The 14,629-nt window shown below is 40.9% G+C and overlaps 1 protein-coding gene across 15 annotated transcripts in view; it reads right to left on the reverse strand.

The window, feature by feature from the left end:
* The window catches only part of DOCK7 (dedicator of cytokinesis 7), a 113,362-nt gene that overhangs the window by 65,790 nt on the left and 32,943 nt on the right, over positions 1-14,629 (reverse strand). For all 15 annotated transcript variants that reach the window (XM_081915687.1, XM_081915683.1, XM_081915680.1 and 12 more), the window contains exons 9-14: positions 13,454-13,603; positions 10,535-10,615; positions 10,139-10,304; positions 8,537-8,679; positions 5,652-5,745; positions 3,824-3,986 (exon numbers count right to left, since the gene is read on the reverse strand). In XM_081915687.1, coding sequence (XP_081771813.1) covers positions 3,824-3,986; positions 5,652-5,745; positions 8,537-8,679; positions 10,139-10,304; positions 10,535-10,615; positions 13,454-13,603 — 797 coding nt within the window. The remainder of the gene's footprint in view (positions 1-3,823; positions 3,987-5,651; positions 5,746-8,536; positions 8,680-10,138; positions 10,305-10,534; positions 10,616-13,453; positions 13,604-14,629) is intronic.

The raw sequence follows: 14,629 nt of genomic DNA on the forward strand, positions 1-14,629 counted from the left end.
ATATACAAAAACACAGTATGGTCAAACGATGGGCTGAGTAATGGAAACGGACAAATGCAGCCAGTTTTTTTGGATTGTTGCTGGTTCTAGAAACCCACGGCTAGCAAGCTTTCCTTAGCTTTCCTAAGGATAGCTATTTCTGAAGACGTTTACCATACCAACGGGAAGGAAGAAGGGAAGGGAAAAGCTTGCCCCAGGTAGGGCTTGAGCTTCCCTACCTTCGCTCCTTTCTCTCAGCAGCAGAACTTGTACTACAAGGGAGTCAGGAGAAGCCAACATTGCAGGGAAGAAGCATGGCAAGGAGAAATCTTGGGGCAGAAAGGAAATATGATGCACAGGACAGCAGCTCACCAGCCCACCTGGTTTTCATAGCCTGGCCCAGCCTGTATCACCATAGAAGAGAATTCAGCCATTTCATTTTGATGGCAGAAAATAAGCTACTGCTTTCAGGAAACATTTAGGGGATCATAACCTACTACCATGGATCTCAATGTCACCATAGGCATGGGGGAAGGCTTTGCCCTTTAGAAGAAAATGTCACTGTTCTCTGTTCAAATCAACAGCTTTCATGGATCTCTATGGAATGAAATAAACAGGGTGCAATGCAGTTCACAGCTTAGGGGGAGCAAGGCCTGTCTCTTTGAATGAAGGCTGAAGTCGTTTGTATGAGCGAGAACAGACATGCTTTTTACTACACAACACCTGTGACCTACTATAGCTGGTACACACCTCTACCTATATAAGAGATTCCACTGAACTGGATGGCACAAAATAAATCTGCTCCATTCTGTGGAGTGTAAAATTTGATTCCTGCCTAGTAGCTGCTTCTACCCTAGTGACATAGAAAAGTGCACCCCCTTAGCTTCTTCTCTATAGAATAATGTCTGCCATTCACCCCTCCAGAATTTAGGACACCACTGTGGTGATTGTAGCCTCCCACAATTCCTTGCACTAGCCTCTGCTGAGAGAAGGGAAAGGAAATGACACCACTTGCACATCAAGCTAAGCCATGTGGACAAGAATAAATGAGCTCGAGCGAAGTATTAGGGTAGTGTTCTCCCCTTTCCTCCTACCATGTAGTTGGGAGGACTTCTGTCAAGTTTGGTTTCTCTTTTACATGTTACACTTAATGCATGGCATGTAGCTGTGTCTGTTTCTTCTTCTTCTTTTGAAATCTAGTATTTAACCCTTTGAATTTCATTGCTGAAGACACAGTAAAGTATCTCTCACAGCTGCTGTGGAGTACCTTAAATGAAGTGTCATATTGCAAATTCATATTAGATCTGCTGCAGGCCTCAAAGCTTTGAAAATCTTTACACTGATCCTCTGCTTGGCTCAATGACATTTGCTGAATAAACAAATCTGATATCATTTACATTAGCAAACTCATGACCCATTTCTAATAATAAGGATTTTTTCACTTTTTAGTAATATAATGTAAATAAGGATCCAGATCCATCACTTTTAGAAATAGATTTCCCTCTTCAGTGGCCCGCCACCTCTCCAAGAAAAAGCAAAGTATATTTCATCCCAGTTATATAACAAGGCCCTCTGTAAAGATTACATGACTGTATTATACATATATTATTTGGTAGCACTGTGTCCTTGGGAAGACTTTTACCTGCCTTGATTTATTACACACTCCCTGATGGTTGGCTGACCACAATTATTATCCCTCTGCCCTAATCCCTAAAAATATACTTAGTTGAAAAGAGACATGGAATTGCCTTCCAAATTCTCTTCCTGATTTGGCATTGAAGTTAATTAAATTTCTCCTTGAGAAACAAGAAATTTGGCCTGTTCCCAGAAGAACAGTCAGGTTTTAGAGAAAGCTGTTTCTGCAATAAAAGAATTTTCAGTTATTCATACGTGATGGCTAAATACAGTTTTCAGAACTCTTTCCAGCCTTCATCTATTAAAAAAAATTAAGACTCTCCACATAAAACCAAATTTGGGAGAAATCACTTTTCAGCTCAGTTAAGCTGTTGAGGGTTGTTGCTTGTTTGTTTTTTGGCCTAGAGTATTGTGCTGCAGTAAATCAGATTTGGAGAACCTCTTCAATTCCAACTTCCAATATTGTTAGACTCCCAATTTCCATTGGGCCAGTCAGCATGACCAACGGTCAGGAATAATGTTATGTATTTATATTGGTTCTTATATTGTAAACCACCCTGTGATCTTTGGATGAAGGGTGGTATAGAATTATTTATTTTTATTTTTATTATCAATGGAAGCTGAAATTCAACCACATCTAGAGGGCTTCCCCATCCCTGCTGTAAATTATGCAGCAAAGCTTTTGGAAGCACGTCAGCTCTGGAGTGGCTTAATAACCTTGGTTACAAAAGGACATCATCCCAATGTAATGAGACAATTTAGATCGTGTAACTTCACAGTGCCTAACAAACTGAAGTTCAGTCTTGATTTTTTATAGCATTAATAACCAAAATGGATGATGGCATGCCATGAAACCATGTGTTTTACCCTGCTCTTATGATATACCTCCATCCAGGTATTCCATCCAGGTATTCTTGCAAATGGCAAGACAAGACCATGGAGACATCTCCTATGTGCAAGTGACTAAATGTGCAAGTGGTTAAATGTGAATCAGGCCTCAGTTTTCTTATTACAAGCAGTTCCCCAAATGAAAAAAGTTGCTTCAGACTACCCTAGCACTAGATTAGCTAAACAGAAGACAGAAGGACTTCCAAGGAAGGAGTCAGATAATTGCGGAGTGTATCGATTCTGAAAGTTTGGTGGGGAGCAACTGTGAAAGGAAAGAAGCGCTATCCAAGATGGAATCAGATACTTGTCTAGAGAGCTAATATATTGGGAAGGAAATGTCCATATTACACAGCATTATAGCTACTACTTGAAGGAAAGAGTTTGATGTCCATATTTTCATATAAACTATCAAGTGGAATACAGTAGTCTTATGCCAAACAATCCAACATCTATTCCACCACTGCAAGGGCGGACCCCTGAAAGGGACTCTCAGGATCTATTTATGGACTCTTCTATAATGCAATCCTATGCACATATATATGGCCGCTAAGGTATGTATTCAATGCAACATTAAGTAACCTCCCATGAGTGTAAGTAATTCCACTTGTGTAATGGGACTGTCCTCCCCTTTCTTTCCCCCCTGCATGGCCCCTCAAACTGTTTTGGGGATTTCTCCAACCTTCTGGGGCAGATTTAGGGAGAGTGGTGGCAGCACACATGGGGGAGAAGGAGAGACAAGTGTAAATCCTTATGCTGATGAGACAATTACTTAGCTGTGCACTAGGTACAAACCTGTGTCCTTATAGATTCAACAGGGCTTATTTCCAGATAAGAGCATAAGATTGTAGCCACCATCAGATAAATTAGGAATCTGGATGAATTGTTAAAATATAAAATTCTAAACAGCAATTATGAGAACATGACAGATAAAATTTAGAATTAAACAAAGCAAAGATGAATACAACACTAGGAGAACATTCCTAGCAATAGGAATTGAAAGACTTAGGGCATCTACATTTATTTCATTTTTTACCGGATCCTCTGAATATGCACTAAACTAAGAACTGGTGACTCTAATCAGCTTCCAGAAATATGAAAACAAAATCCAGAGGATACAGGCTATTGTGGATTTACTAAATGAGAAATTAAAAAGCTTCCCCTGAAGACTCTTTGTTCTCTGAGCAATTACCTGATTACTGAAAGTGTGATTATCCTGAACAGACTCATCAATCTCTGTGTGATCTGCCTCAATCACTACATCTGGATGAAAGAGAGTACCATGCAGTGTGTGAACTAATTAAAATCTAAATTGCACTCTTACCTGTATGTTGTATTTGGAATATAAACATCCCTTGCAGGAAACTCCAGGATCTCTCTTGTTGGCCGTACTCTGCTATCAGGGTAAAGTTTGACTTGCAGCAACTCCGGCGTTAGACAGTAATGTGGGTTTTCTGGGGCTGGAGAAATGTCTATCTTCAATTGAGCTATGAAGAAAAAATAGCAGTATAACCAATCTGGTAAGCAACCATTTGCCTGGCTGCCCATGATGAGTAACAATCATCACCAGGTGGTGAATCAGGAAAACTTTACAAAATATGGTCGTTTTTTCCTTTTAGCCACCAAGTTCTAATGTTGCTTTGCATAGGTAGGCAGGCATCATGATATAGTGACAGTGTTGGGATAATATAGTGCTATTGTTTGTGTGTGTAGTGTTAACATAACAATGTTGCTGCTTAATCACATTAAAAATATGCAACTTCTAGTTACAAAGTAGAGCTACTGCTTTGGAAAACAAGAAAATAATGTTAACACTCTTCTATTTATTTATTTATTTTAAAAGCGTGCCTTTAAATATTTTCTTGTTCTGCATTAAAAAAGTAAGTTTCGCTCTTTCTGAAAGACCACTTGCTCGTGTATGTTTTAATAGGAAAATAGGTAGCTGCCTTATGACGAGTCTGATCACCGGTCCATTAGCAGCCTGTCTGATCACTGGTCTATCTAGCAGACTGCCACAGCCAGGTGCCAAGTCAGGAAGAAGAGCAGAAATAACTTTCCAAGATCAACACCCAGCCTTGTGTCAAAAGGTTAGTAAAATTGTTTTAAGATCTGATCAGTTTGGGGGCTTTACTTGTAATACCTATTTGAGTTTAATAGTCAAAAGGCAAGAAAGTAAATATTCACAATTCTTTTCCAAAAGAAGGAATTTGAGGCGTGATAGCAAACAATATACTGGAAGGTTAGGATTGTCAATCCCCAGAAGGGGTTTTACTAGCTAAAGGCACTGTTGGAAAAATAACTGCTGCTATCAAGAATGACTCATAAGGCCTCTCAGACTTTGTTCCTCCTGGGGGCCGAAATCTGAGTCGTTCAGATAAAACAAAAAAACAAGGGAGCCAGCCACATAAACAACAGTTTCAGAGGAATAGTGGGGAAAAACGAGATTAATTTGTAATATTACTTTTCTAGTTCAGCACTGATTAGCTATTGTCAGGGAACTGCCATCAGTTCAGGAGGGAGAGAGCAAAAGCCAAATGGATTATAGAGAGCCTCCAGGGATCATGGGAAGTAGCTCCTCTTCAACAGAGGAGAGTAAACATGCCTCCAGTGGAGAGGAGGTGCAGGGGTCGGAAGTGGCGAGGCGGTCCCAGGACTCCTTGCCTGGGAGAAGCGGGGAGGAAAGGGGTCCTCCGCTGCCCACGCCCTCTTTGCGCAGAAAGCATTCGCGCAGAGAGGGGAGGCGCAGACTGGGCGCCAAGAAGCTGCTTTGCTGGGGAAAGTTTAGGAACCGCGCACTCACAGATTCTGCCAGCAATTGAGTTAGCCACGGGAGAGTGGCACTCCGAACAGATAAAGTTTATTTTGGCAGGAAAGCCAAGGCTTCATGGCCAAGTAGGGAGATATTTGCCTGCTTGCTCTTGAGCAACCCCTTGGAAACATAACAGCTATGGAAAAATAAGGAATTAGCTCTCTGTCCAATGTTTGAATCTCATGGAAGCTACTCATGTGTTATAAAATGGTTTACTGGACCCACATACAGTACTGTTACCTAAAAACAAAATACTTAAGCAGATACAGAAACAAAATTGAAGGTGTCAGTCGCTACTAAACTAAAAAAGGCCTCAGCCTTCTCAGAAAGATCACCAAAATACCTGTGATAGGCCTCAACCTCCGTAGAACAGAAGATGGCCTTCTCATATCCGCAAGAAACTTATACAGGTCTTCATCACTCAGGCGGTCACCTTCCTATTGTTAATTAAAAATAAAAGCATACAATAACTTTCAACTGTGTTCTTAGGTAGAAAAAACCTTTCCTTTTGCATTCTTTATTGCCTTTCATTATATTCCAAGGTTTCAAAGAACTGTCTTTATAATCAAATAACCACTAAAGTGTTATGTTTGTGATGAATTGTTTAAATAGCTCTTCTCTATTATAACATATTCATAGCTAGATGAGATTCTCTTTTTAATTGCGATCAGGAGTAATTACAGTAAGCCTCCAATATATAAAAAAAGGCCATAATGATTTCAGGATGGAGGGAACCACTAATGCTCATTTATTCTCATTTTATAAGTTAAGCAAGGCATATAGCTCTGACTTCTCTGTTCAACTGATCAGAGCAACTTCCTTTGACTTAGTAGTTATACTCCAGTCTGACCAGGAAGAGAATCAGAACCAGAGCCTACAAATGCACTGCAGAGACTCTAGCAGCAAAACTAAATTACAGTATTTCTTCCTTTACAGTGCAATAATCAGACCACAATACAGAAAGATTTCACTGGGTGTTCACTGAGACTGCACTGGAGTAAGTGGCCTTAAAAGCTGCAGTATGATATCCATCTTGATTGAAGGTAAGAACATAAACAGTTTTGCTACAGGCGTTTCGTACCCCCTTTGCACGTGAATCATAGGGGAAGGGCCACAGCTCTCTGCTTTGCATGCAGTAGGTCCCAGTTTCAAGCCCCAGTATCTCCAGGTAAGCCTGGTAATGCCCTTTGGAGAACAGCTGCCAGCCAGTGTAGACCATATGGAGGTAGATGGACCACTAGTATGAAGGCAGCTTCCTATGTGTTCTACACGTAGAAAGGATTTATGCTACTAAAGTCCACCTCAAGGTTGTGCAGCTTCCCCTGGTCCCATCCTATGTTAATTGTTGATGTCTGTAGGCAACAGCTTACATGGGTAGACCTCTACGCAAGCTGTGGCCATGCGCAACTGGGCTTCCGTTGCAGACATCCACACCTAACACATGAATGTTATGGTAGGGCCAAGGACCAAGACGAACTCATGGCTGGGCCGTGGAGCCCTTTCTATGCATGAAATCTGTTTTCTAGAGACCAGTGCATCCAATCTGTTTTATAGAGACCGGCGCAAAGTGGCAAACTTAAGTGATAATAATGAAAGGCTGCGGTTCCTAGGTTGCTGGGCAGAAATATCTACTCTACCCTTCTCATCAGAAATGAGCTTGTATCACACTGCCCTGAACCACTGCAGCTTATGCTAGTCAAGTTGCTAATTAGTTTGCTATTGCTAGTAACGGGAAAATTGCCCACAGTGTGAACAATTTCATTCCCTGCAACCTATTAGACAGTGCACATTATTAAAGCGGATTTCCAGTATAATGCACTCTTTAGGGATGGTGGGAATTAGAATATAATGCTGAGAATATAGAATTTAGGTCAAATGTAGTTACTTCAGCAGCTAGTGAGAGTGCTAGTTAAGTAAAAGAATAAAAATAAAAACCTTGGTTGATATATGCTTTATTTAACAGTTGCCAACATAACCTTGCTTTTAAAATACGGTATTCTCAGTTAATATAGAAACAGTCTTGAAAACTGCACCTGAACTTTCAACTAGAAACACACACAAATATTCTAGATTTATCTTTCTTAATCCTAGCATGCTGCTTATGGGAATCCTGACCTGACCCAGAATCTCCAAGTCCTTGTTTTATAAATCTCTTAATCTGTCTCCTTGCAAAACCCAAGGTGTAGTGGGAGTATTAATCTGGGTTTTTTCAGATCAGTAGACCAAGGTGCTGACCACTTTTGCTGGTATTGTGGTGTTGACATAAAGAAGCACCAATTTTGCATAATCTATGCAGAGCCTACCTAAAATGTCCTGAATTTTTGAGAAGTGAGCTGGGATATCATCTTCCGATACCCTTTACTTGTTGCCCATAACACGTGGTTCGAATTTACCTGTAAATGTAATTTACCTGTAACATGTAATGTAATTTACCTGTAACATGTGGTTCGAATTTATCTGTAACACTGGTTGCACCAGTGTTAGAAACTGAGTTATGAAAGGTAGGAGCTAAAGGGCACCTTAAACCTAGGTTCTGGGTGCAACAACAGAATGTCTAGGTGATTTTTTATAACCAAAATACAAAGCTGAAAATGAATGAACTGCAGCTAAAATATTATGTTCATTTTTCACATGGTCTAGTCCTTCCCCTGCTCACTCCCCTAATATTCTTAAGAGGGTTTCTTCTTCAGTCTTCAGAGAGTAGTTAGAAGTGGGGAGGCAGAAAAATGTCCTTCTTTCCTTCCACTCTGCAGTTTAAATCTGAAATCTTAGGCACAGTACTGCACCCAGAGATCAGAAACTGCTCGCACTAATGAAATTCCCTGTCGCAAAACGCACCTAGAACAATGGGAGTTTCAAACACTGCTTTGCACCAACCCAAGAACCCGACTAAGTGATTCACTGGTCATAAACTACTTATTTATTTTGGATTTTTAGCTTGCCCATTCTGAAAGCTCAGTGTTACTAAACGTGTTGCTTTTAAATAGCTGAATTGTAATACAATGTGAGATGCAATAAAATTGCAATTTAAAAGCATACTGCATCTAGCACAGAGCATTACAACTTCTACAACCAAGAGAAAAACAACCACAACCATCAGCAATTTTCAAGTGGTTCACAAAGGGAAAAGTTTGGGAACCACTGGTCTAGGGCTAAAAACTCCCGTGCCAATTCCTAAAGTGTGAAGACAGTGGTGTAACGTTACCGTGAAAATGAATCATGTAATACCTGTTTAAAGAAGTTTGTCACCGTGAGGGTGGCTGGTCTAAAGTTAGTCAGGTTGCAGGCCTCATCCCCACTCGTTGTCCTTTCCAAGGAACGCCTGCCGACAATACTAGAATTCCTCCTCTCTGACCACGACCCTTTGCGTTCTTTAAGAAAGAAAGCAGGGAAAAACCAGAGCCAAAATAAAGTCAAATAACTACATTTGTTTTAGGAGCCAGCATGTGAAGAGAATGGCAGTTGCTTGAAATCATGAGAAAAGAAAGACGGAATGGGTGGTTAATGCTAAGACAATCGCACTCCTGAGGCATTAGGAAACAATGAAGCACAGCTGAATACCTCTGCTCCTCTCACATCAACCATACCCCAGTGCCTTGTGCCTATTATGAAAGTCTTTATCTTGTGGAGAATTATGTTTTTCTCCTACTGCAAAAAATGATGAAGTTGGCAGTTTTGGGAGGGTGGAGGGGATGAGGAAGATGCTGAACAGTGGTTTCAGATGAGCTGAGCGGCTCACAACGATTAATCCACTCCTTTGGAAAATGCTCATCAGCCTGAAACACTCTCTCAGACTTAGTTCTAGAGAGCATAACAGATGGTTTACGAGGAAAATCCTTGAAAGATAAACCTATTTGTTATTACAGGCTTGTCCTTTTTCCTTTCACCCCATTACCGAGGCTTGGGCAAGGGAAAAAATAGGCAAAGCAAGCTGATAAACACATATTGTGCACCAGGCCCAAATACAAACCCTGAGGCGTTAAAAAAACACAAAACCAAAGTACTGTATTTTTCGCTCTATAAGACGCAACAGACCACAAGACGCACCTAGTTTTTGGAGGAGGAAAACAAGAAAAAAACATTCTGAATCTCAGAAGCCAGAACAGCAAGAGGGATGGCTGCGCAGTGAAAGCAGCGATCTCTCTTGCTGTTCTGGCTTCTGGGATAGCTGTGCAGCCTGCATTTTCTCCATAAGACGCACACACATTTCCCCTTACTTTTTAGGAGGGAAAAGGTGAGTCTTATAGAGCAAAAAATACGGTAACTATTTTGTTGGATCAGAGTAGTGATCCATCGAAAATGTGGCATCCTTTCTCCAAGGCCTGAGTGAAATTCAAGGTGCCACAAAGATGGGGCAAAATAGGGGAGGCGAATGGCAATCCAGGGAAAGCTTTTACTGAAGCAGCAGCTTTAAACAAAACTTTAAAAGAGAAAGCAAGAAAGCATGATGGATAAATAAGAGAAGGCTGTAGAAGATACTTAGAGCAGCATGGCAGAAGAATGGGACAAGGAAGGAGAGGCGCTGAAAGCAGCAGAGAACATTAGCCCCTGACATTCAATTAGAGAAGACTAAAAAGTTAGGAATGGCACAATTACTACCATCTTCTATAGAACTGTACCACCCCCTGGAACGGGCCACTTTTATTTCAAAGGAAAAGCTGCTAGAAAGCCCCAGCCCAAAACAGAAAGATGTTCTGGATAAAGGCCCTGCAGCTGGTTTTTCTTCAAAATAGAAGTAGCCATTTTAAGCACGCTGTTTCAAATGCATAAATGACATGATACAGTTTGTGTTAAGATTAAGAATCACTTTGTAATTATCCAGATACCTACCTCCTGCAGCAATTTCCACTTCTGTAGAGTCCCTCTCCAAACTTCCAGCACTGCTGACTATGTTCATTAAATGAATGGCCGTCCATGCAAAAGGCATGCGATATCTGCCAAGCCTTTGGCAAAATTGTTCTGATTGACTTTTCAGTTTTTCTAGCTTTTCCTTGTTCTGCAGAGGTAAAATCCCAAAACTTACAAACTTGAAACATTTCTGAATTTTTTCATACTGCCTCTGCTATAAATAAATGCTGGGTTTACAATTGAAGGAAGTACTGTTTCAATAATGTATGATTTTTTAAAAATATGAGAAACTTGCAAATGTTTTAAGGGCTAGCTACAGAACTATTTTAAAAAAGACACCACCTGCATTTAGGTCCAAACCCATTGAAAACTGCTTACCTTTGCCGCATCTGCTTCTTTTAAAATCATATATGGCTCTGCACACTCCCCAATATCTCCCTGTTGTAGTACCTTTTCCAGCTGTGGGGATGGGAAGTGGGATGGGATTGAAGAAGGAAAGGAAGAGGCAAGCATGATGTTGGAGATACGTACACCACACATATACACAATGAACTGACTAGCCAGCACAGTTTAAGCTACCCACCCACCCACCCACCCACCCAATCAGGTAGACTGTCCTTTCTCTTTTGAACCAGCAATATAAACTGCAACTATAAAAGGTAAAGAGAGGCTTCAGCTATGTATGTGCAAGCAATTTCAATTGCATAGTCAATGCCCCTGCAAAAGTCACAGAGGAGCCTCTACCTAAAGTTTTGGCTTTGGGACTTGAGAGCCAAACCAAGGCATTGTTGTTGGATGTGTCATGCTCTGGATCATCTAATTACAAGTGAGACCAGACAAGGGAAGAAGAAGAAGAAAAATGCAGTGTGGTGTCTTCCTGTTCGGGTTTCCTGCCACTCCATTCCATTCTCCCCACCGAGCTGTTGGCCAGCACTCCGCATCCACTGAGCATGCTCAATTCTCATTGGTCCACCCCCCCCCCCGTTTTTGTACTTCTGCAAACCTTGATATTTCCCCAAAGCCTGCTGATACCTCCACCTACATCTTCTGTGTGGATGCTGCCACTGTGGCTACATATAGCTCTAACTAATTTACTGTTAAATATATGTGGGAATTTAAAAAGGAGACACAGCTAAGCAAGACTTTCTGAAAGCATTATTACTTTCTTCAAGGAGAATTTTGGGAAAAACGTGTAGGGGAGCTGTACATTCTCCATAAATGTTTTATTTAGCTGTCTCTCTCTTAGAGAAAGAATCAAGCCTTGAAGCAAGGCAGAGAGTTTATGATGGACAGTTTTACCCAGATTGTTTCTTATCTTTTGGCATTTATATTTCTAAAGATCCTTTTGCACAGCTCAATTCAAATGTCACCGAGAGAGGTTAATAACATGGCATTCATTTAGAGAGGTTTTCTTATCGCATTGCTGGTGGGGAAACCCAGGCTCTGCTATAAACAAGAAAAGTTCACTCCCTCATAGATATCCTATGTGGACGAAGCAGGCAAACAAGCTGAAGGAGGAGGCAGAAAGGCGGGGGACAACATTTAGGAAACACGCTTGTTCCCAGCAACTAACCATATCCATATATTCATTCACCCTAATCTGATACAATGATATGGCCACGGAAACAGGTTTTTGCATGTGCTCCTCTTGCTGGATCTGGAAATACTTATGCAAAAGGCTGCTGCATGAGCAATTTATAATACTGGATGTCTCCACTTAGCACACAGGCACGTTTCTGTGACTCCAAAAAGCATCAAAACAGATGGTCAGCACCATCAGTTTGGACAATACTGATAATCTGTGAGGAGGTGGAAGGTGCTAAATTCAGCCCAAGTTCTACATCTTCTCAATTGGGATGGGTGGGGGTTAAGGTTGGCTTGGAACCAAAGTCCCTCCTCCCACTCTTTCAAAAGCACAAATGGCACTGCCAAGGCTGACAGTTCCAAACATTTGCTGGGCAGCTAAGTACAGTGGTGCCTTGTGTTACAAATGCTTCGGGTTACAAACACTTCGGGTTACAAACTCTGCTAACCCAGAAGTAGTACCTCAGGTTGAGAACTTTGCCCCAGGATGAGAACAGAAATTGCAGGCCGGCGGCAGTGGGAAGCCCCATTAGTGAAAGCACGCCTCAGGTTAAGAACGGTTTCAGGTTAAGAACGGACCTCCGGAACGAATTAAGTTCATAACCTGAGGTACCACTGTATGCAGATCAACTAACCTCAACCTGGTATCCTTCAGATGTTCTGGACTGCAATTCCCATTATCCCTAGGAACCAGGGAAATGGGTTGAGGAAGGTTGCATAGGATGTCATAGCTAGTGTGGTTAGGTTTTGGAAGCAGGAAATTTTCTATAAAATAATTCTTCTCACACTGTCCAAATCTCATTTGGGCCCAGATTACATTGCAAACAGCCATTTCACAAACTAACTGGCAGGGGAATGATCTAAAAAGGAGCACAATATATGACGGCACCTGGCCTGTGACATATAAGCTATTTTTCTGGCTTATTTATCTTGCTCATGTCCTTTTCCTTCTCACAGACCAAAACTTAGCACTATTTTCAACAAATGACTGCTAGCTAGGCTCATCTCATTGAGTTTACAAGCATTAATGTGCAAGTGCAAGCTCTTTGAGGTAGATTGCATGGTGTTAATCTTTTTCTCTTTTCTTGTAAAAATCAACTACTGTGAATATATGCAGATTCTGGCTTCAGAAGGTATGCAATGAGACGTGTGCAAAATTTGAGAACAGAATCTCCTCTTAACGCTGCTGCTGTCAATGAGGCTTCCCTCTTGCTTCGGCAATTTGGGAAAACGCAACGTGAATCTCAATCTTAACATATTTCCCATGGCATTAGGAAGCTTTTTTCTTCTTCAAAAATTCTATTGCATAGTGACTATCTTAAGTGCCTCCCCCAGGCTAAGGCATTGTTCGATATTGCCCTATCTGCTTTCAGAGTTCAGTAATGTTACAAGTCTAAGGCAAGAAAGGTCAAAGCAAGAATTGTCTTTGAACAGACTCTATATCTTAGTATCAAAAACCAAACTTCTGGAGATTGAACTCTTCAATTTGAGAATGACTGAATTCAGTCAGCAAAAGGAAATGGCAACACTAAGCAGGGTTATTCTGTAATCTGATTTTCACAAGATTTGTAGTTTTCCTTTCAGTTTTCCCTATTGAGGAAGGCTAAAATAAACACACACAGTACCAGCAAAATGCAACCAGGTTACTCGTGCCAGGAGATAATACACTTTTCCGAGATAAAGATTCATAAAGGGGGGGAAAATATTTCTTACCTTTATTACCAGAAAGACATCCTGAGAGGGATATGTAATAGAAAAAATGGCTGACCGGGCCAGAGTGGTTATGGCAGCAGGTGGAACATGAGGACGCAGCATCCCTTTCATTTGTTCAGAGTTTAAATCAAAGTAGAAGTTCTCTGAAATCTAAAAGAAAAATAATAGCTAATTACACTGAAATATATCCAAAGGCTTCACCAAATTAAAAAATGGAAAAAAAAATGTTAACGGACATATGTTAATTTCACTTTCATGCCAACTGTGGTTAGCTTTTAACAGCAAACAAAAAAACCTGTTAGCTAGCTGAATTGTTCATTTCTTAACAGGCAATATAGCTATTTGACCCAATATGATTTGGGCTTATTTAAAAATAAACCACCACCAAAAAAACAACAACTCTGCAGCCCTCCAATGATACCGTAGAGAAGTATAACCTTTCAAACAAATAAGCAAAGCAATGGCTTTGAAACCAATATACTCAAAACAGCATGCACAGCCAGGGATCCACTTCTCCACTCATCACCCTCTCCTTGGTACATGCTTCATTGCCCTCCACCAAGAATGACAAGAGAGCCCCAGCCTTCCTCCCTAAGTTGGACCTGGATACAGAGTGGAAAGCATTCCAGTATAGCTTTGCTAATTTGTGATAGCTCAATGCATGGGGAACATCACCATCCCCCTCTAGAGGCAACCTAGAGAGGAAGATAGGGATAAAGTTTGGTAACGGGCAGCTGAAGTGTTTTGATAGCAGAGGTTTTAGTTATCATGGGGCTTGCCAATTTCCCCTCTCCTTCAGATGATAATTTCCAACTGATCAGAGACCTGATAATCTGAAAATATACTTTAGGGGATTTGGATTTTCTAGATAGTAGATAAGAAAGACAGACGATAGATAGATTAGATAGATAGATAGATAGATAGATAGATAGATAGATAGATAGATAGATCCTCTTTTTTGGCAAGGATGAATGGTCCTGCTCCAACACCCTTCTCACCTCAGGCCCAAAATAACAGATACTAGTACCCAACAGCTGTCAGGCATGTCAATGAAGCCCTCTCATAAGGAAATATAATTTGGATTGAAGTGGGAACTTTCCATCCATAAATCTAGCTTCTTAAAATAATATTGTGTAGTTCCTCTGCACGTGACTGAGGCAGGAGCGAAGAATTGTG

This window comes from Podarcis melisellensis (assembly GCF_964234715.1).
Source record: "Podarcis melisellensis genome assembly, chromosome: 6".
Taxonomy (NCBI): domain Eukaryota; kingdom Metazoa; phylum Chordata; class Lepidosauria; order Squamata; family Lacertidae; genus Podarcis; species Podarcis melisellensis.